At 30.4% G+C, this 23,949-nt stretch overlaps 1 protein-coding gene across 3 annotated transcripts in view; it reads left to right on the top strand.

The window, feature by feature from the left end:
- The window catches only part of AdamTS-A (ADAM metallopeptidase with thrombospondin type 1 motif A), a 36,993-nt gene that overhangs the window by 9,524 nt on the left and 3,520 nt on the right, over window positions 1-23,949 (top strand). The window contains exons 4-28 of one of the 3 annotated variants that reach the window (XM_067270924.1): window positions 7,212-7,384; window positions 8,228-8,311; window positions 8,443-8,567; window positions 8,683-8,723; window positions 9,245-9,350; window positions 9,488-9,637; window positions 10,213-10,468; window positions 10,538-10,683; window positions 10,764-10,827; window positions 11,160-11,277; window positions 11,907-12,043; window positions 12,355-12,472; window positions 13,097-13,189; window positions 15,468-15,634; window positions 15,835-15,961; window positions 17,999-18,125; window positions 18,214-18,421; window positions 18,527-18,691; window positions 20,646-20,810; window positions 20,920-21,225; window positions 21,297-21,467; window positions 22,702-22,929; window positions 22,996-23,157; window positions 23,240-23,422; window positions 23,496-23,666. In XM_067270924.1, the coding sequence (XP_067127025.1) occupies window positions 7,212-7,384; window positions 8,228-8,311; window positions 8,443-8,567; window positions 8,683-8,723; window positions 9,245-9,350; window positions 9,488-9,637; window positions 10,213-10,468; window positions 10,538-10,683; window positions 10,764-10,827; window positions 11,160-11,277; window positions 11,907-12,043; window positions 12,355-12,472; window positions 13,097-13,189; window positions 15,468-15,634; window positions 15,835-15,961; window positions 17,999-18,125; window positions 18,214-18,421; window positions 18,527-18,691; window positions 20,646-20,810; window positions 20,920-21,225; window positions 21,297-21,467; window positions 22,702-22,929; window positions 22,996-23,157; window positions 23,240-23,422; window positions 23,496-23,666 (3,791 nt within the window). Of the gene's footprint in view, window positions 1-7,211; window positions 7,385-8,227; window positions 8,312-8,442; window positions 8,568-8,682; window positions 8,724-9,244; window positions 9,351-9,487; window positions 9,638-10,212; window positions 10,469-10,537; window positions 10,684-10,763; window positions 10,828-11,159; window positions 11,278-11,906; window positions 12,044-12,354; window positions 12,473-13,096; window positions 13,190-15,467; window positions 15,635-15,834; window positions 15,962-17,998; window positions 18,126-18,213; window positions 18,422-18,526; window positions 18,692-20,645; window positions 20,811-20,919; window positions 21,226-21,296; window positions 21,468-22,701; window positions 22,930-22,995; window positions 23,158-23,239; window positions 23,423-23,495; window positions 23,667-23,949 lie in introns of those variants that run through there. The other 2 variants (XM_067270927.1, XM_067270925.1) reach the window with 2 other exon arrangements.

Genomic DNA, 23,949 nt, shown 5'->3' with positions numbered 1-23,949 from the left:
ATGTGCTCGGGAGTTGCCTCTGCTGTGGTTTGTTTTATCAACACCTGACTCCGTCCATTTATGGAGTTTTCGTGTTGTGATTTCCCGCAGATGCTCCTCTCCCCCTTTCCTCGCTCGTCTATCCCCCTTCGGAGTCTTCCTTCTCTATCGCGCATCGTATAAATGATTCATACGCTTCATTACCACGAATTTCTCGACATTGCAGCTTCCTGCAGCTTTCATTATGAACTACTCAAGGTCCCTAAACAAAAATTAATGAAGATGAATCGATGAATTTTTAAATAAATAGACAATTTATTCTGTAACCAGACGGGTAATTGGATTTTTCCAACGTTTCAAAACTCAGAAATGAAACTTTTTAATACATCCCACTTAAGTAAGACGAAGAAGAAGAAGAAGAAAAAAAATTATTTAATATTTTAAATGCAATTTTACGAGGATCATAAACAGATTATGACCGCTGACATAGATACAAGTAATGAAATGGTGCCACTCGCTTTCATCAGGTGGATCTTCGTCCAACTCTGGTTAATTAGAGTACGGGAAGAAACTAGGTCGTGATAATGTTCTCACTAAACTAAATTGACAACAAATTGAGACAGAAAAAAATCTGGCAGCAGGTTGCTCTTCTGAAATTACACAACAGAATGTGGCATGTCCCAATATTGTTCTTAATATCGCCACACATCTGTGGTTTGTTACCTAATCCGTTACATTATGATTCACTGACCTTGTTGAACATCTGTGGTCAAATGTAGGAAAGAAAAAAAAATTGTTCTAGTAATAGTTTGCAACTGATATCCCAGAAAGTACAGATTAGATGATTATCGCTAATAAGCAATTCTTCCACGAGGAGTATCGAGTTTAAGCCATAAACGAGGCGATACTGGTAGCTCTAAAATGGTTTCATCGCTCGTAAATTACATGTAAAAAGTGGGAATGTGTAAGCTGTAGAGGTGAATGAATTGGTTTAGTTGGGAATTTAACAATTCAAATTGAAATTCGCGCCGTTTAACCGGTAAAATTATATATTAAAATATCGTGGCTTCATCGGTATGGCCTCTCTGGTTTTATCTCGGCGATAAAATTCCACAGCTCGCATGGTTTATATAATTTGCATCGGGGACGATGGCTCATTCGTTAATCCAAATTTGCAAAGTTGGTTAAACATTCAGACATCCCGGATTTAGAAATGACGTCAAAAGTTTCTGGTACCAGTCTGTCGGATTTAAAAATAGTCTCGCACCTTGTTTCTCCAGATATCACGATATTGTGTATCCTGTTTAGAAAACAGCGACTAACGGAGTTGATCTTCCCTTTTTAATCGCCAATTTCCTTCTAACCGCGGGTCACGACCCCACTTCCACGACTGCAGGTGTCAAATTGTTGGACTCTCGAGCTCCACGGGAGGGCCCGAGGGATGTGTATCAACAAACAAGCCGAAAGCATACGTTTTCTACTCACTACATTCGTATGGCCTAGAGCAAGTAGCACGCTTTCCTCCAATTTTTATAACTATGTTCCTCATAGGGGAACAGGTGCTGAAGAATAAATATTTGCCGAGCTTTTTGCTTATGTTTCCAGTCGTAAATTATGTTTATTGTCCGAGTTAGGTTTGTTTATTCTTGCGTGTTTTCCGAATTCCACCGCTTGACGTGACTCACACCCGAAAGGTGGCCATTCTGACTTCTCTGACGTGTAACGAGACAGTAATTGATTCGCTAGCGATTCTCGTACGACCCCTAAAGGTAAAATGGCAAAGGAGAAAACAGCTTCTATTGTTATTTCTCATGATATCTATGACCTCGACACATTTTAAACACGGTTTGAGCTTGACCGTTTCTCTCCTCTAATGAGTTTTTCGGAGGAGGAAGCGGCATCGTTTAAGGTCGTAGCGATTGGCGATTGCTGCAGCGATAAGCCATCCAGGACGTCCTTGGCGGGGGGTTGTTGGAAATTAAAAATTTTCCGATCAGATTAGATAATGACGTTGATCAAACGCCTATGTTTAGATGCGGGAGATGTGAACAACCTTAGCGGAAATAAAAATTCCTGGAACTTTTCAAGAGGTGCGCGATGATACGATTCGCCATTGCGACACGCCAAATTTGGATTTCTATCTCAATAATTGATACGAACACGTGATGATTCAAGTCGTTAAAGTGCCCGAATCGTTACGTGTCGCGTGAATTTTGGGAGAAGGACATCTAAAAGTAGCGAGCAACAAACTCGCGGCGATTTCTTAAAGCGATAGAAAAGGGTTGAAACAGGATACGATCGTCGCCCGAAGAGATGGCCCCCTCGCTTAATGAACGAAGATTAATGAAGATTCCATCAAACGACTGACAGTCGCCACTCAAGAACGACTTTTAAATACAAAGTAAATAGATTGGACAAGACTGGGGCGAAAGGTCGTGCGTCTCGAGGTTAGCGATAACCATACACCTCGGGATCTTTGCTGCAGAAGGGCAAGGCGCATAAATCGGATTTGTTTACACACGTGGTCCACATCAAATTTGGCAGTTGGTTAAAAGGAGCTTATTAGCAGCGTCTATCGATTAGTACAAGATGCCAGCGTCAGTTCCTGGTTTAGATCGCTGGCAGTTCGGAGTCGGTTATGATCTATGTGTGCCAAGGTCTCGGGATAAATTCATTAACCTCTTCTATTCTGCTCGATCAGGAAATTTATGCTGTCCCGCTTCGTACCCGCAGCGCAGATCGGATAAGAACCTCTTTGTCTTCACTCGGTTTGAGAAGCACACTGTAGGCTTTGTCGTATATATTACGAGCCTTACATCAAGCTGAAAGCACTTTGTTTCTACAGTAGCTAAGATGAACTGAAAGATATATCTAGTTTTAGATGCGACAGAAAGTTATTCTTCCTCTTTCTACCGCCCTTTTTTGCGCTTTCTAGAGAGCTATGTAGGCGCAGATCGAATTTTAATGGGTGATATCCACGCAGCCGACCTTCGGGATGGTGCGAAAGGAAACCGCTTTAGCCTTTTGTTGAGGTTGTGCAGGCGCTAGCAAGCGCTTCTACGCGTTGCTGCTGCAGTAACAAATCGGCCTCTTTGACTCATTCTCCCCAATTCCCGTTTACGACTTAGGAGGGGCGAACTTGCGAGAGACGATTTCGTAATGATCGCCGCTTGCTAAATTATTTTTGGAGATGAATAAAAGAGTTGAAAATATTTTTCCAGAAATGTTTTTTTCTCGTTCTTCTTGTTTTTGCAAAGTGCCAGATAATCATCTGCGTAACGTTAAAACGAATTGGAAAAATTGTTTTTCTAGTTTCGCAGATGTGACGAGACACGTGTGCTGTGTCAACACGACTTATTTCAAATGCGAAACCGGAATTGGTATATCGAAAGACATTTTTACGGTCGTGTAATTTCAAAATAGCGAATTCCAATCTTTCTTCGGAGTTGCGGCACCTTCTATGGGAGGTGCCATCATGACTTAGATGTATCGCCCATACTTTCATCACATCATAGATTATTTCTGATCACGTAGGGAGGTGCGGTCGACGTAAATGTCTTTCCGATGAACTTACACTTTGTTTCAAGGTAACTTTACGCCAGATAACTCTTATCTACCAAATGGATAAAAGACGGTGGGGGCTATCGACGATTTGCAGCGGCCATCTTCGCATATGGTTCTTCAGCCAAGGTCGAGTTTTAGCAGTTCCTTGACACTCGGGGTCGGAAGTCTACAGACGGAGAGAGAGGTCAAGTGTAATGCGTAACGTACTCGGGCAGGTGACAAGCCGTATTAACCTGGGCCTCATCGATTTTTTTCGACTACCCGAGAGGGGCCTCTGTGCGTGCGATACGTGAGCGCTCGGGGTTAATTATTCTGGGAATCTCGACCTTGAAACATGGCGAAACGTGACTGTGAAGAGTCGCTTTCTTAGAACATCCCAAATTTTCGTTTCCTGGCACACCTCGTCCACACTCTCTTCCACCCAGGCCTCGCTATCCTCGGGCATGCTGCCAGAGAGAGTAAAGCTATCCAAGCTAAACTTTCTCGAAACGCGAATAAAATCAGTGGTTGCGGGTATGTCAGATTATAGTGACGCTATGAATAGGTGGTGGAAAAACAAACTGGAACAAGGGCATATTGTCCAAAAAAAGGCCTTGGGATATTTTAAATCCTATTCTGTCAATGTCAGTAATGTATGTTTGCCTTCAGGTATCGCCCATTGAAAAGTGCTTCCTTAATGCCATCTAGTATCGAAAACTATCATAAAAATACAAAGTATAAATATACTAACCGATCTGTATATCTGATCTGTTCACCCAACTCCCCATATTTTTTATCGGTATCGACACAGTTACGAATTATACGCTAGATTATTTTATAAGAGTGCGCTCTGTTATCGACAGTATCTATGTATCATTATAGACACTCCATCGCTCACATTTTGTAAATTATAAAGCGGTGAAGTAATAGGCAACGAAACAGTCTCATCTATGTGCCAAATCCCGACTGCTTAACCTTCTACACACCGTATTTAGCGAGCTGCAAACCTAGTTAACTATTTATTACACACTAATTAAAACTATACCGGCACAAAATCGATAAACTTGTAATCATTTATCAGATAACAAACATCGTAAATTAATTCTGTAGCATTATCTTTATCCATTATTAAGCCATAAACTGCAACAAACACTATTGACGAACACAATCAATACGGCAATAAATTTCACTTTAAAGTTTGCCCATGATAATAAACAGTAAACACCATTAATTTCTTCATTTGTTTGTTTTTTTAAAAGCTGTTTTGATGATTTTCTTCCAAGTTAGTTGTTATTATTTTTTTTCCTCTCCATTTTTATTAGTGTAGAAGTAAAACTCAGTTAATTGTTACTTAAATTTATATAGAGTTGATGCACCCCACGCTGTCTCCAGAAAAGTATGAAATCGGGAAAGCGTTACACAGTTATTTAACGCTAAATTTATCAAAATCTTGGCATTCACACCAACTAGGTACGAGTATAGAAAGGAAAAAAGTGTGGAAGAGTCCACATGATTTGTGTGACATACCGTTGAAACTGTCCTTGAGCTTGAAACCATCCTGCTAAATTCAGTCGTCCTTCGTTGTACACTCGATCCGCTTTGCTCCACCCAAACACTCGGGTCCAAGGGTCACTAGCTGTCTGTACATTTTCAACTGGCGTACTAATTTAATGGACAGATTAGCGAATCATTTAGCAATATAAGTTGTTTTACGAACACTAACGGGATTATAAACTCTCGCTGCAACCTTGGAATGTTTGAAGATGCCGCATTTTAGAAGGTTCCTCTAAGCGGTAAAGCTTATCTATAAGGAATCATCTGGGTCTTTAGAAAGAGCTTCCATGTTTGTCATGACCTGTAGAGAAACTAGAGACACATACTTAAGCCCTTTGTTCCCTGTTAGAATGTTTAAAAATTCTTTTCGTGACTCTTCTCCTATAACTTATTCAATAATGTAAGCGATTCAGCGCTACTACTCTTAGAAAGTGGAGTATTTGGCAGGTTGTTTTTTTTCCTCGGTTATAAAATTATGTTCGTTATAAAAGCATTTGTTCTCTTACCTCTTGTAAACTTCCAAAGAGAACAATCCTATTTAGAACCACTATTGGGAGGTATTTAGTGAAAGGTGAAGAATACAATTTATAGAGACGTACAGAGTTTCCTCGAGCTGTCAACTGAGAGATGGCTTCTGAATAGAGCTAATTACAGAGGAAAACACGACATCCCTGGGGGTTACGCGCTTCTCACAGCTTGCTACTTGTCATTAGTTGTATTCTTTAGTAGGTGACAGTTCTACTCACGTGATTCTGTAGTGTCACCGTTCTTGACACAAAGGCCATACTGTTAAATAGAGTTATAGTTGGTGATAAATATTAATAAGTTATGTTAAATTTAATTTTGGAAAGATGACACATTGACTCCTTAGGAAAAAATAAAAAAGTCCGATCGAAAGGAGACCTCCCATAATCGCTGATTGATCGCCTTAACCTTTCTCCGTTTTTTTTTTTCGTTATCGTTTCTGATGAATGACACATTATCAGAAAGCTTACTGATTGTTAATTAAAATAGGCTAGTTTGGAGTTAAACATGTTTAACATCAATAAACACCGTAGAAAATAAATTTTTTGGGGTAATTCTTGATAATTTTTCAGAGGCTGGAGATGGAACGAAACGATTCGAGAGTAGCGCGAATAACTTACGAAAAAACTTGATTATAATTAAGTAGGAAGGGTGATTATCAAATTAGATTGGCAAATGAACAGGTATTAGTAGTAATTATCGTCTAGGTTTAGAGGACTACTTAGCCACGACGTCGATAAATCGTGATTAAGGGGTGGATAAATTGAAGCCGGATTTTCTGGGGTCAAGAGTGAGCCAAGGTTGTGTCGTACTGGGAAGTAAAGAGGAACAGTAGGTATACGTCCTTGACACAGAGTAACCAGAACGAAAGAAACGCAATAATCTAGTTGATCGAGTGAAAGTTTATCATAATCGGCTGAAACTCGGTGCAGTGACCGAGAGTGACACACAAGCAACCTTGCCCCCCCGGCATAATACAATTGTCCATCTAGTAGACGCAATGCTTAATAGTTCATTGTTTTCCTTAAACGTTCATTCCTCTTGACCGCTCAAAACAAGTTCGAGTTTTTTCAGAATTTTCTTACATTACTACTAAGTCTATTGAGGGAAAATCTCTTCCATATCCAAACCTTGACACAGTTCAGAATTAACAGGTGGTTTTCGACCTTGGCCCGTGCTGTCTTTGTTCTATAAACAGCTTTTTTGGCATGTATCGAAGTAAAGATTAGCCCACTACATGTGATTGCCAGGACCAGAGACGAGTGGTTTTTGACCTGTGCATTGAAATCCTGAGAAAGGATCGTGTGGAGAGTTTAAAAGAGGCTATTTATGTTGAAGTGTTTAGTGTTTACATACTACATCTGTCATTAAGTGTAGAGACTATCATTCACTTCCTTATTAAATTCCTAAACTTGCTATAGTGCTTTACTTGTACTTTAACACTTTGCCTGCCAATAATATATTTTCTAAAACCAAAATTAAAGTATGGAAAAAAACTTTGTTTATCTTCTAGAATATTTAAATTTAAAAACTAAGGTTTAACCTTTAGTGTGAAACTAACATAAATATTCATTTTGTAAAATTTTAAACAGTTTTTTTCCCTTTTCCAGAATCATTCGACTTCGCAAAATTAAATAGGACAAGGCAGAATAGACATTTTCGTAGAAGAAGAAGATCTGTATCTGTCGAGAGGCATTTAGAAGTTATGGTGGTCGCAGATAGTAAAATGGCAAATTATCACAAAAGCAATCTTAGGCATTATATTTTGACGCTGATGTCTACGGTAGGTTAAACAGAGTAGAAGAAACATACGGTTTAGTTTATATAAATGTTTGTTTTGTGTAATTAAATAACAAGGAATAAATACACAACTATATATTGTTTAAATTAACTTTATTATTATGGGAAAATTCGACGCAGAATTATCGCACAGAAGTATTTTAAATAACCTATACGCTATCGTCAGATAAGATTACACATCTCTAATTTGGTTAGATATAGGCTATTAACAATTGCAATACAACAAGAACATCCTAAATATTTAAAAATATAAATTTGATAAATTGTATGGTTATGCCACTCTTCATTACTGAATGACAGTAATAACTGAGTGGAATGTTTATAATAACTTAAGTGGAGTAGATCTGTTTAGAGATGTGAATATTTTTTTCCCAAGTTTAAATAAATATATATTTTTTTTAAGTCAAAGAGAATTCTAAATTCTAATTCCTATTTCTGAAATTAATGTTTAAAACATTTTCTTAAAATAAAATAAAGTTGTCTTGCTTCTTGAATTTTTTTTTATATTGCAAACAAGATGACACATGACACATGATTAGTTCAAGCAGAGAAAATCCTGACATGGTGTCATTTTGTTTAAGATCAATGATGTCTTGTCTCGGTGGACAAGCCGTATATCAATCACGAATAACGTCTTATTTGTATGTTAGTATTGTCGCTCTTTAAATAAAATTTAATATCAGATTTAGTTATGTCTGTTAAGTTTTTCTGAAATTTATGTGGTATTCGGAGGAAAGTAGATTAAATTTGTCAACACTTTCAGTAGTCAATTAATTTAATAGTTTGTTTCAAGTTACTTAAACTCATTATCCAATTTAATTTAAAGGTTGCTCTCATTTACAAGCATCCAAGTATAGGAAATGACATTAATATTGCTGTAGTCAAGCTACTGATCATGAATGAATCTCAGGTATGCATTTTTATGATATTTTTAGTAAATTTATATGGTTGTAAAAGATTAAAATTTAATATTTAAACAACTTAAGCATTCTAAACTGGTTCAAGATAACTTAAAGTAATAATTTTATGTCATTTTTTCAGGACAGAGAGATTATTTATCCGAGCGCATCGAAAACGTTGCGTAATTTTTGCAACTGGCAGCAGCTATATAATGATTATAACGATTCCAGCCCACGTCATCATGACACTGCTGTTTTGCTCACCAGGTAATATAATAATATAAATCGACGATTGCTTCCTAGTAATCGATATTCATTAATGTTAAAGATTTGGGTTTTATTAAAAATTTAGAAATATTTATTTTGTTTTTCATATTTAAAGAGAAGACTTGTGCAGACTACCAAAAACGTGTGAAACTTTAGGTAAATATTGAAATCATTAACTTTGTTTTTAAAGATAAGATACAATTTATCTTTTATAAATAAAATATGTTACTAAATTCCATTATCATGAATGACAGACTTTGTTACTGCTTAATTTTTTGTTTAAAAAAATTATCACTGAAAGTATTGATGCACATTTAATATTGTTTATTAAAAAACAATAAAAAAAACGGTAATATTAAGTTTAGAATTTCAAATGTCAAAATCTTTAGCTACAGATAATGAAGTTTATAAGATTTAATCATATTAAATTTCATTATCCTAGTTTTTACAGATTTTTAGATAAGGAAGGATAATAATGTTTCATCCATAATATAAATTAAATTTATTTATTTAATGATACTACTAGATTTTCTTGCCTTAAGGATTAATACAAGGTTAACGTCAACATTATTAAGACACAACTAAGGAAATAAATAATTTTAGAGTTGTCTTGCTGAAAAATATGTGAAATAAAATATGCCAACTTTATTTATCTATATTTTCTAATTATTATTCAGGTCTAGCTCAGTCTGGAATGGTATGCGATCCCTCCAGCAGTTGCGCTATTGTTGAAGATAATGGACTGAGTGCGGCTTTCACCATTGCTCATGAATTGGGACATGTGTATGCTGGTTTTTTACTTGTAAATAAATTAATTTAATAGAATAATTACAGATTTACACTTAATGGCAAAAATATAACATATACGATTACAAAGTTTTCGGTATTTTGTAATTAATCTCGAAGCATTTTATATTTAGGTTAAGTATTCCTCACGACGACGATCATAAATGTGCTCGGTTTAATGATGAAGGACAGAGATTGCATGTGATGGCAAGGATGTTAGATTACAATAGTCATCCGTGGAGTTGGTCAATGTGCAGTCGTCATTATATTACAGCTTATTTAGAGTATGGTTTTATTAGTTTTTGTTTTTATTTATAAAATTTATAAATTGTTATTAATTAATATTATATAAAATATACATATATATATATATATATATATATATATATATAGTATATAATATAATATAATTCATGTAATTTCTTTTAGAATTTTACAATATAAATATACTAACTAATTGATAACAAATACATATTTCACTATTTTTATCAACATTATAGATATTACATTTATTTATTAAAGAATTTTAAATTGAATAATAATAATAAAAATATTAAATGTAGAATCAACAAATCACTGCTTTACTGAAGAATTCAGTCGCATCAGTATAAATAATAAAATGCAAGTATTTTCAAGCCTCCTAGTTCATGGCGAGAGATGCTAAATACTCTAATGATGAACCAAAAGGCTCAGAAATACTTGGTAGTTTTGTAATTTTTACTTATGCAAGTCAGTTTTCTAGTAAAGCAGTGTTTTGTTGATTTTAAAACTTGGAGATAAGTAGGAGCAGACAATTTATAATAATATTTTTATAACAAAAAATATTAATAAACTTTAAATTTTTATTTGTAAAATACAGTGCTGGATTTGGACAATGTATGCTAGATAAACCTACTATTGACAAGCTTCAATCTGAAGAACATGCCAATAATCAGCCAGGACAATCATATGATATGGATAATCAGTGTGAATTAGTATTTGGTAAAGGGTCAAAAATATGTCCTTATATGCCAGTTTGTAAACGTTTATGGTGTACAATGGAAGATGTTACTCAGGGTGGTTGTAGAACACAGCATATGCCTTGGGCTGATGGCACAATATGTGGTAAAGAGAAGGTATGTATTGTTCTTGAAGCCTTCCATCATTGAAAATTCATTAAAATTAACCAATACGATTATATAAAGTGGTGTCAACAAGGTGAATGTGTGCGAATGGAATCTTCTCAATATCCAGTAGATGGACAGTGGGGTAAATGGCACAACTTCGGACCGTGTTCTCGTACCTGTGGTGGTGGTGTCAAGCGTGCCGAGAGATTTTGTGATAACCCAGCGTAAGAAATTAAATAATATGTTTATAAATTTAATGTTTGGATTCTTAATAAGTCCATTTAATTTATATTATTATTTGTAGACCTGCTCGAGGAGGTAAATACTGTATGGGAAAGCGTGTAAAATATAGATCTTGTCAGATTCTGGTCAGTATAATGTTATTAACTTGCTACTGGATTGTATAAATGAAATTTAGGCTAAATCATACAATACTATTGAAGAATTATGCATATGTTGAAATAAAATCATCTGGAAATAATTATAAACTATACTGTAACTAGAAAAAATGATGTGAAAAATGAATACAAAACTTAATCTTGCCATATGCTGTCCTCTTTTGTATAAAATGTAATTAATTTGTATATTAATCTTCAGAGAAAAGTCAAACGATATATTTTGTAATTTTGTTTGTATTTTCCTGTTTTCTATTTCTGTTGAATTAACGAAAATTACAAAACGTTTTTTGTTTTATAATTAGCCTTGTCCGCACGGATCTCAAGAATTTAGAGAAGAGCAGTGTGCCGCATTCAATGGAAAAACATTTAATCTTCCCGGTTTATATTCAAATGTAAAATGGGTACCACAGTATTCAGGAAGTAAGTTGAATTTATTATACAAGAAATTGATTATAATACTGTGATGATATATTTATTTTATTATCCATAAAACACATCTAAAGATTTTCAGGGTCATTATGACAGTAACAGACATTTAATATAAACAAACAATATATATGTAAATAAATAAAATACTGCACAAATTACAATAATATTTAAAATAAGATGAACTTGTAAAGTTAACTAAGTGCTTAGACATAATCCTCCAAGACATGATGATGATTTTATAATAATCTATAAAAAAAAATTGCTAACTAAACAAATTAGGTAACAAACATAAATTCAGCAAAATTCGTTTAGCAAGAATATAAAAATTCTATATTTACATACAAATATAGTTAAGTGTAATAAGAATATCTATTTACTTATGTAAAAAAAAGATCATGTGATATATTTAAAAATAAATTTTTAAGAAAGATTGAAGAAAAACAAACATAGTTGATATATAATATTACGTATTTAAATATAAATTTTACTTTTCAAGAACTCTTGTAAAGAATTGTAACGCTTATCAAATAATAATAATTATTATTTTAAACTAGTGAATATTAAGTAAAAAGCTTTCAACAAAAAAAAATTCAAAAATAACTTTCGATTTTTATTTTTAGTCGATCCTCAAGAATCGTGTAAGTTATATTGTAGAGCCGTTGGTACATCTGCTTACTTTGTCTTGAAAGACAAAGTGATAGATGGTACACCATGCAGTCCAGATACATCAGACGTGTGTGTCAACGGTAAATGTTTAGTAAGTATTAGAAAAAAATAATTGATTAGACAGTGATGATAATTTAATTTTCTTATCTTTTAAGTGTTAAAATCAAAGTTTCATCTGTTAAAATAAAAAAATATTTTTAATCTACAAATTTTATATGATATTAACATTAAAAAGTGATACATAACCAACAGTGTAACAGACTTAATAAATGAAAATTTTAATAACAAAATTATAATATTAGATAAATTCTATCGTTAGTATTACTTATATATATTTATAAATTAGTAGCGAAATAATAAATTTTAAACTTCATTATTTTTAATTAATTTATTTTTTAACAGCCAGCTGGTTGTGATCATAGACTCGATTCCAATAAAAAATTTGACATGTGCGGAATATGTGGAGGTGATAATTCTACTTGTAGAGTCGTAGCCGGTCATTTCAATAATGTTGAATATGGTAAGAATTTCGAAGTTTTTTTTAAACTGTATTAAGATTAATTTATTTTTACAAACTAGGCAGAAAATTTATTTTTGTGTATTGTATTAAACATATTCATCCAATTACCACTTGCAGTATCTGATCTTTGTTATCCTAGTAATATTGAAGTATATCATATTACAAAATACAAATTTGAAAATATTTCTTTATTAACTGTATAATTATTTTCATATAAAAAGATGTTATAATCTTTGTTTCGTAAAATACAATAAGGAGTTTTTCTGTTATTACAATAATTAATACATTATTACAATTTGTCAAATTTTTTTTATTATCATAAATATCAACCGCCAATATGATTTTATTGATAGAAGTTTGACCCTTGTAGCCAGTACATGGTACATTTTACTCTATGTAAAATGATAGTTTAAGATAATAATGAAGGTCACTTTTACTGATATACTATAAAGTTCTTTCACTACTGAAGAACCAGTTAAACTTTTTTTAAACATTAATGGAAGCTAAAATTATAAATGAATTTTATATTAAAGTTTTGAGTTGTTTTAATAAATTTTTACAAATATTTAGAGGATTTGTAATTAATAAAATGTTTAATAGATTTTTTTTTAATGGTATTTATAGGTTATAATCATATTGTATTAATTCCTGCCGGGGCCAGTAATCTAGACATTCGACAGTTTGGCTATCAAAATTCTAATGATGATAATTATTTAGGTAAGAGAAAAGTGTGCTAATCAATTTATTAAACCTTAATTCCATTTTATAATTTTCCACTTCTGATTGCATAAAAAAAATCATTTTATTATATTTATCTAAATATCTATAGAAAACTCATTTCTTTTTAATGTTAGAGAAAAAATTTTATTCTCATGTTCTAACTGCCTGAGGACAACGTGCATAAATTACGTTGAAAGCACTTGCAGAAATAAAATATTTCTTTTAATTTCATTTAACGCCTCCTCATCTGAAGTTTTTAATTGTGTTTATTCTCATGTTAAGTGCCCTATAAATTTGAAAAAAGGCTTGATATTTTATTAGTAAATTTTAAAAACTTGAAACATTTTTGAGTTGGTAATGAATATTGAAAACTTATTTTCATACAAATCAGGAACTAATCAAATACAGCAAGTCCTCATTCAACGTTGCAGTTTCCAAGAACTTATCGATGTTGTTGTTAAGTGAAATAATGAATGACAAAACCAATTTTACCATATGCTAAATGATATGAACAAGATATAATTTGGTTAAAACTATTCTAATTGCATCATGTTTGCAACCGACATTTATTTCCCGTCTCACAGAATCAATTTTACTGTTTATGAAAAAAATTCAATAATATTGTTGAATTTTGAATTATTTAAATTAATTTAAATGATCACAAAATATACTTGTATCTTTTCTCAACAATGTTATAATGAAATGTTAAGTGAGGATTGCTGTACATTCGTCTTCTCAAATGAAAAATATAAAGTGCCATCATTGTTTTATATAACGGAATGTTAGAATGAAGGGTCACTCTTTACTCAGATCCCACCTGAAGAAGGTCCTTGGGGACCAAAAATGTTTGTTGTTAACTATAATTTGTGAACCTGTTTAAGGTTATTGGAATAGATATAATTATTATTGCTTCATTTCTCAAGATGGATTTTATTAGTTAAGCATATTTAATATATTATTATCCATAATTAAATTTCATTATTATTAATAAAATTATTACTTTCAGAGTGAATACTTTGAGAACTAATATTTATTCCAATTTTAATCATTTTCTTTTTTTATAAAATAAAATATCAACAACTTATCCTTTGAAAAGTTTTTATATTAACTTTATAATTTACAGATTAATTAATCATAAATATAAACTGTTATGGAAGCTTCTTGAACATAAATCTCATTCAAACTTTTTACCTAAGTGAAATTTATTCAGCAAACTTAAGCACTTTACAGCCAAAAGTTCATCACTAAGCATTAACAAATAGATAGTAATACAGGGTGTTTGGAAATTCCCATTACAAACTTCTAGGACTTGTAGAAGGGAGTGAGTACATAATATTTTGATTAGGAACCCATGTCCAGAAACGTACCGTTTCCAGACATGGTTCAATTCAAATGTTTAACTCTTCCACTTCTGCTGAGGGAAAGAGAAAAGTCTCAGAGTGTACCAGAACATGCTTCATAAGTACTGTACAACGTCTGTAAGAACGTTGGTAGTTGCCACATCGAGCCGCTGTTGTAATGCATCAGTACTGTTCTGTATGTATAGTATGCTGGGTTATTTTTTGTTTTGGAATAATGTAAACACATAAAGTTTAAGTGTTAATAAAAACAAATGTGCTTAAGTGATAAATAGCTGTTTCGTTATGTTTCCTTTTGAATAGTTACCTAATAATTGCACTGCATCATGGCTAATTCAAATTCCTCAAGCAGAAGGGAAGAGTTAAACATCTGAATTGATACCGTCGTAGAACGGAACGTTTCCAGACATGGGTTCCTAATCAAAATATTATGTACTCGTTTTCCTCTACAAGTACTAGAAGTTTGTAACGGGAATTCCGAACACCCTGTATAGTTGATTCCTGCCCAAAAGTGCTTGAATATTCTAAAAATCAGTTTGAATCGAATTTAACATATTGAAAATTTAACAAACTAACAACTTAAAAAATAACTATATTTTTAATTTAATAAATTCTTTATTTTCAAAGTAATTCTATAGTTATTCAAACTACTTACTTCTTTATTACTCTAACAAAAGAAAAGAAAATAATAATAAAAAATTGTAATTTAATACATTTGTTATATTAAATGATAAAAGAAACTAGAAATAGAATCATGTATTATTTAAATTTTAGTTTACCATCATTCTAATTTCAAATTACTTGCTGTAGATTATTCAGAATCAAAGAAACATTTTAAAATTAATATGAAACAATTTATAATTTATATTTACATAACATATATTTCCATTTATAATCTTTTAATATTTAAATTATAGCCTTAAGGGACAGTAATGGAAAGTATATTTTAAATGGAGATTTTATGGTGAGCATGTTTCCAAAAACATTGCAATACGGTGGCACACTTTTAGAATACACTGGGTCTGATTCAATAATTGAAAGAATTAATACAACAAAGCAACTGAAGAAGGATCTTATTGTGATGGTTAGTAGAACTTTATCGGTTTAGATTTAGGTAAAATGATTAATTTTTATAAAGGTGGTAACTAACCGCTACGTTGCAAAGTGTAATTTATGTAACGACTTAGAAACAAATGACAAGATATTAATTTGTTATCTACATGATTACTAATAAAGTATTTTAGATTTGATTTAATTTAAATCTGTTTAAAATTTAATATTTAGGTTTTGACAGTTGGTAAACTTCATTCCCCTGATGTGAGATTCCAATATACAGTTTCTTTATCAGATGCTCAAAGATATGAATGGGATTTGGAAAAACAATGGTCACAATGCAGTAGAGCTTGCCAAGGTGAGAATATTATATTGAATTTATATGAAAGTTATTTCATAAATAATGCCAATTAGAATCTAAAAAGATTAACGTTTATTATGACAAAAAATATTTTTGAGATAATGAATTGAAAATGAATATGAACTGATAACGAAGTGAGAACCTCCAACACTTTTTATCATAACAAATTTTGGACTCTTGTAATATAGTTGTTTACAAATGAAAGATACAAAAATTGTTAATCTTAACTAAAAAATAAACAACCTTTTTAAAATCAGCACTTTTTTATTTTTAGCAAACGTTTTTAGATTCATTAAAAATTAGATTTAGCGTTAAAGAAGAACGTGGAACGAAAACTGAACAAGAAAATGGTTCAAAATATTTGAAAATAAATACCGAATGCATAGGATTTTAAAATTTAAATAACTATAAAATAAAAATGTACAGTAATTTATTAATTAGTGTATATTTTTAATACATTAATGTTAAAATATAGGTTATTGCTGTAAGAAAAGAACTTTTATGCTCCAGACAGCAATTTGGCATCACTTTATTTAAATAAATAAAAAAGGAAAAAAATTTTCACAGACGCGAATTTGACATATTTCAAAAATTTGGCTAGATGTAAACCTTCAATTTTTTCAGATTTTTAGTCTTGTTCCATTCTACTTCACCTCCTTTTTTAAATATTTCGATGTTCCATGTTCTACTTCATTTTAGAAATTAACCCAAGTATAGCATCTGATGAAATTAAAAATGTTTATTCAAATTAAAAGCATGCTAGTTTTAGAAAGATTGTTTGTTTATTTCTTACAGACTTTCTTCGTTAGTGGAATGAACATAATGATTGACTATTCTAGTTTACAAATATAAATATTATTATTGAAAATTTAATAAATGAAAAAACTGATACACAAAATTATTTGATGATAATTTCTTAATAATTAATCAATTTATTTTCTGTACGGTAATTTATTTTACTTTTTGCTGAATATTTAGGACTTATCATTTTGGGTCAGTGTAAATGTATCCAAAGAAAAATACTTTTTACACAAATTTATATTTATTTATATAACATGACACAGAAACAGGAAACTACTTTATTTTCAATTTAATTGGAGATCATTATCACATATTTACTCATGATTCATGTCTTCTTCAGAAATAAATATAATTAAATTCGCAGAAAATTATCGCTATAATGCTATAATTAAATCGCTAAGTATAATTTTTACTCGAATTATACAGAAACTGTATTTTATTATATCAAGTTTATGCTTAATATAATTAGAATTAGACGTTAAGAAACCTCTGTACGTGTGTCTTAGTCTCTAAAAGAGACAGTTTACATCAGAAAATCTAAAATAAAATGATTTGTTTGAATTCAAATCTGCTCCTTGTCTCTACGTTTTACTTTTTTTAAATTTCTATAAAATGATGTAGTCACAATTCATAGAATTGTATATAGTTTTATTAATGATTTCAATATTATATATCATCAGATCAAAACAGTAAAAAACTTTTTTTAAGTTTTGTAATTTTAGCTTCGTAATGATCTACGAGAATGATAATAACCAGAATTTAGAACAAATATCTTTTGTTAATATTTTTAGTTTATGTTTCTTGAAAAAAATAATAATAAAAATAAAATTACAGATTGAAGACATAATAAAATATATTTATTCTGAATTCTAGTTGTTATAAATTATCAAGGAAAAAATAACTTGAAAGCAAGCTCTTCTTTTTTATTTTAAAATAAAAAATTATATTATAATAAACCTCTTCTGTGCATTTTACACAGAAAAAAAATTTATAATTTTTGTTAATAAAATTTAGAATGATATAATAATATATTTTATTATTCATAAAGAAGATATTAAGATCAAAGAACTGTTTATTAATAGCCATTTTTACAATAATTTTACTTATTTTAGTATTGATATAAGCTATGGTATTTTACTTGAATTTTTATTATTTACTACAACAAATGCTGCTTATTAATTTTAATTTATGAAATTAGTAATGACTAACCGGAATTTTGTTTTGAGATTATAGGTGAACAGTATCGCCAACCGGTATGTGTTGAAATAAACAATCGTAGAATAGTGAACGATGCTCATTGCCTAGAAAATCGTAAACCTCCTCAACTTGCACAAGTTTGTAATTTACAATGTTCTCTAAGGTATAAAAAATTGATTTATAATAATCTTATTTTATAATTTTTATTATATCGCTCAGTTTTATCTGAAAGAATGACACCATTATTTTAGATGGCAAGTGGTACAAAAGAGCGAATGTTCTACTAATTGTGGAAAGGGAACAAGGAAAAGAGTATTTAAATGTATACAGCAGTCTGATGACGGCATTCAAATGCTTGAAGATAACTTATGTGATCATTTAGGACCAAAACCCGAAGACGACGAAGAATGCGAGGGACCATGTTCAAATACTCATTGGGAATTTGGAAAATGGTCTAGAGTAAGAAATCTGTGATATTTACTATCATTAAAAAATAAGTATTGATTCGATAAACAGACATATATAAATATACAAATATTAAATTAATATTAATGAAAATTTCAGTGTTCTCAGACATGTGGTCAAGGAATGGAAACACGTTCTGCCAAATGTGTAGATGCACAGAATGAGACACAGTCTGAATCATTATGTGATAGTAAAGCCAAACTCATTTCTAGGCCATGTAATTCTGGTCCTTGTCCATATTGGGAAGTAGGAGAATGGACACAGGTATTTAATTATATATATTAAATGACTATTAATACGTTTAACTTTGTTAATTGACTTAAATTAATTTATCTAGGATATAAAAATGCAATTAACTGCATTTAATGCACGTCATTTGAATTATTTTCAAATTAGCTAATATTTTTAAAAGAAGCTAGTTTTAATAGCTAAATTTTGATAAATTAAAATAATTATACAAAATTAAATGATAAAATCCTGCTGTGTAATTTAATTAGATATGTAAGACAAGAATGTCTATCAATCAAAAAATTTGAAGTTTTAAATTGCAATTACTCTTTCATAAATAAGAATAACCTTGATTCATAAGAGATTAATTGTCCAAATAGATAATCATTGTAAATATAAATAAGTTTATTGAAGTTATTTTTTTCAGTAAAAATATTTACCAGAATAAAATATTGAGCGAGTTTCTAATATCATTTTCTCATCTAATTTCCCTATTTTGTAGAAAATGTTTTAAATTGATATAAAAATAGCTTATGATATTTAAACATTGAGGCATTGAGATGGGAGGGAAGCTAGAAATTTTTTCATAGGCTTGGAGAAAACATAGGGACCCATAGTGAAACCCATATAAAATTAATGTTATTTTTACTAACATAAAATAAAACATTTACAACTGCTTCTACTAATTAATAAACAAACATTCTATGTATTTCATTTGTTCAAAAAAAAAAAAAATGCAGCGGATAAGGACCGTTATTCACAGGCATAATAGGTCCTTAATAGCCCTGGAAACAACTAAGAAAGTAATTCCTAAACATATGGAAAAAGTTCTTTATGAACTAAAATTACTATAATAATTTCTATATATTTATAACTGAGATTATTATTTACATGTATGTATATGTGTATAATATATACAGTACTTTATGGATATGCTGTTTTACATTAAAGTAATTTTTACTATTTAATGTATATATACTTTTTATGTTACTGAATATATGTGTTAAACAGTATATTTCAAATTAATAGTTTTATCTTATCAAATTATTTACATTACAATTCAATATATTTATATAATTCTTTATAAATATTTTTTTTAATTAGAATTTTCTTTCATATTTTGACATGGTCTTTAAAAAACAATTCCTATTTTCCTGTTTAAGTGGATCCAACTTTGCTTATTTCTTTTTCTTTGTCTCATTATAAATGCAAATTATAATTGAGTTTAGAAGAGTAGTAATACATTTACAATAGATTAATATAAGAGATTTACTATAAGTTTTCTTATATAAAGTATTACTGCGACTACAAAGTAATTTTCTGTTAGTATATACTATCTGCTTAATACATAATCTACACTATTATATTAATTTATAATGTATTGCATCAGGACTATAGTTATTGATGCTTATATTGTAATAATGATTTTGTTACAATATAAGTGTCAATTCATACAATTCAAAGCAATTTAATTTATATTTAAATATAAAAATTAAATCTATTGAAATAATTTTCTGTTTTTTTTTTTTAAGTTAATGTTCTTTATTGAAATATTTAGTAATTATATCAATATGTATATCTTCATCATGCAAAAAATTAGATAAATTTCACTATTTTAAATATTAATAGTCCTTGGTTAATGTACCTTTAATTAACACATTTTCATTTTAATGCAGTTTATTAATTATAGATAACTTTTATTCTACACCACTGTTTTAGTATAACATGGTTCCAAAGATCATTATTAAACACTGTATAGATAGTTTACTTACTTTACTATTAAGGATTGTATCTATTCCATTAATCAAGGACTGTCTACATACAGTTTATGTAATCATAATCTTTGAAACTTTGTGCACAATAAATTTTCAGATAAATTAATTCTAAAAGGATTTTATTAATATTTTTTTTAAAATTTTGATTTTCAAAAATGGCAATATAAAGTCTATTGTGTTGAGCCATTTCTAAAAATACAAAATATATTTTATAGTGTTCTGTGACATGTGGCACAGGGGAACGACATAGACCATATTGGTGCCGTTATATAAATCAAGTAGTTAGTGGTTCATTTTGTGATTCAACCTCTGTGCCATCTCACAAGGAACAATGTCAAATGGCATCTTGTGCACAATGGAAATTTGGTAACTGGGGACCAGTAAGTTGGATATATTTGTTGAATTTCTGAATATTGTTTAAATCTTTTGGTCTTTCCAAACAGCAATATGTAAAGAATCTATTTTATTTATGAAATTTTTTATTCTCAGTGTTCTGCGAGTTGTGGTCAAGGATATTCTAAACGTGAAGTATATTGTGAATTGGATAGTCAAGTTGTCGACGACGACCAATGTGATACAAAACTTAAGCCGAGTTCCAATAAAGAATGTCGCCTTCCATCTTGTGTAACAACCACAACTACTAGTACCACTGTGGAACCGATTACTGATACCACAAGTAATAATTACTTGCCTCCTCTTCCTCTGCCATTAGTTCAAGAAGAAACAACTGAGAGGCACTTTACCACTACTGAAGCTCCAGAAAATGCTGAATGGAAACCTGGAGATTGGTCTGAAGTAAGCAGATATTAAATATCAGTATAAAAGTATTTTATATTCAATTAGTAATGTCCTGTGTTATTCTATAGTGCTCCGTAACTTGCGGAAGAGGAATCAAAAAACGCCAAATTGTTTGTTATAATCCAATCAGAAAACAGGTACTCCATGACTCTAGGTGTGATATTTCATTGCAGCCACCTGTATTAGAAATATGTGAAGTCCAACCGTGCGGGCAATGGATTATTGGAGAATGGAGTCAAGTAATTGAATTTCTTTGTCTATTTTTAAACAACATAACAAGTATAACACCTTGCTCTAACAATAAATATTAAAATGTAATAAAAATCTAATGTTTCTATTATATATGAAAGTATATAATTCAGAAAACTAGCTTCTAAATAATTATTTACAGTAATTTTATCACAAAGACTTTTATGCAGAAGTACTATTTGTAAAGAATATTTATGAAGATTTGTATGAAGATGTTAAGTAATTTTTTAGAAAAATACAATTATTTCCAATCAGATGCTTGGAATTTTAAGCAATATTTATTTGTGCATTATAACTTATATATATATTAAGCTGATGACAACTTAGATCTGATTTTATATTCTAAGAATGTGAAAGATACCAATTACACAATTAATAAATTTGAAAAACTGTCAGTATTAATAATGCCTTTAATAACAGTTTTTGGCTTTTATTCAAAATGTTATAAATATGATCAAATATTATAAAAATGTTTCTTTATTTACCACAAAATTTGCTTTAGATTTTGCCTTTTCATCATTTTTCAACTTGGAAATTAATATTCTAACAACATACAAATGATATTTTTTACATCATTTAAAATATAAATAACATTTATTCTTTGGATTGAATTACTACTGACACAGTAAATTCTATAATTAGGAACAGTAATAAATATCCTAATAGCTGACCTTGGTTATGTGGAACTTGAAATAAATTTTAACAGAACATGTGATATGTGATTTACATTCTTTGATAAAATAAGTCATATTTAAGTTGACCATCCTATAATTTATTAATTACTATTTTAAAATGTTTTTATTAAGAAATATGATCAAATTTTACTTCATAATTAATAAACTTGCTGTATTTTAATTGTTAATTTTAACTGTGTTAACTTCTGAATGTTCGTACTGTAGTTGTTTAACTTCTTTTAATAACTTTTACATTCTAACCTTATCATTCTAAAAATTAAAATATGCAAAATTGTAACATTTTAAAGTAAATAAAATTTATAATATTGTTTTACAAGTTTTGAATATTTTTTTCCTGACAAACTAACAGAATTCATATTAACAGTAATATAGAAAACTACATTAATCAAAACTAACCTTATCTCTCTACCATAAAATAATTACTAATTATACAAAAATAAATTTTGTGAAAAATTAAAAAATATATATATGTAAACTTCAAAGGAATGTAGAATTCTGAATTTTTATTTATCGATATTCACCTCTATAGTGTCCCGTGACATGTGGTGAAGGGGTATCTGTTAGAACAGTAATGTGTATGAAAGATAACGAGAAAAAAGAAGATCAAGATTGCGATCAAACAAATCGCCCGGCAAGTGAAAGGCTATGTAGTATTTCACCGTGTGACATTCTTCCTGTTCAAGCACCCGAAATTCCACATATCTCCCATAATAGTGTAGAAGGTGTTTCTTACTGGAGAACTGGACATTGGGGAGAAGTATGTGTCTTATTTGATAATTAAATGTAAATAATAGTAGATTATAAAAATACTTTTCTCTATTAGTGTTCAAAATCATGTGGAAAAGGACAAAAACGTAGACAAGTTGCGTGTTATGATGAGGCAGGTCATATTAGTAATCAATGTTCACTGCCCCATAAACCCCCAACTGTTTCATCATGTAATAGTGACCCCTGTCCAAGTTGGGTTACTAGTGAATGGAGTATGGTAAGTTTATCATTAGAAATTAGTTTTAAGTCTAATATTCAAAATTAACAGGGAAATTAAATGAAAAACTTTCGTTAAATAGTGCAGTCATAGTTGTGGGGGTGGAATCCAAATACGATCGGTTCACTGCCAAACCGCAGATAAAAATGATTTATCTGAAGACCATTGCGATTTTGATAAGAAACCTTCCACCAGACAAGAATGTAACCAACATCATTGCACACATTCTCTTCATTATCGTTGGGAAGTAGAACAGTGGACTCAAGTAAGATTAACATATATTGTTAAGTGAGAGTTCTGTTAATATTTGATATATTAACATTTTTATAATTTCGTAGTGTAATGTATCCTGTGGTACAGGACACAAATACAGACACGTGTATTGCCAGGATAGTAGACATTCTATTGTCTCTGATAAAAGATGCACTACTAAAAAACCTCGAACTGTAAGAAAATGTAAAGGAACAGAGTGTCCTTTTTATGTCTGGAAAACAGAAGATTGGTCTGAGGTATGTAGTCAGAATATTAAAGAATTCATTATTAAGTCAGCTTTTTGTATAAGAATTAAATCATTATTTGATCTGATTCACATTTCAGAATTCATCGCATTTTTTTCTTCAGAGTCATAAACGAAGTCAATGCACAAAAAGATTTCGCTGGAACATTCATAAGTTTTGTAAATTAGCTACACACCAACCAAAGCCAAATATAATCTGGCGAGAAATGGCTATAATACTATAGCCATTTCTCACCCGATTATATTCGGCTTTGGTTGGCGTGAAGCTTTACATG

Source organism: Centruroides vittatus, unplaced genomic scaffold, assembly GCF_030686945.1.
Source record: "Centruroides vittatus isolate TY-2023 unplaced genomic scaffold, ASM3068694v2 contig_388, whole genome shotgun sequence".
NCBI lineage: Eukaryota > Metazoa > Arthropoda > Arachnida > Scorpiones > Buthidae > Centruroides > Centruroides vittatus.
The sequence above is the reverse complement of the archived record's forward strand: the minus strand, read 5'-3'. Positions and strand labels throughout refer to the sequence as shown.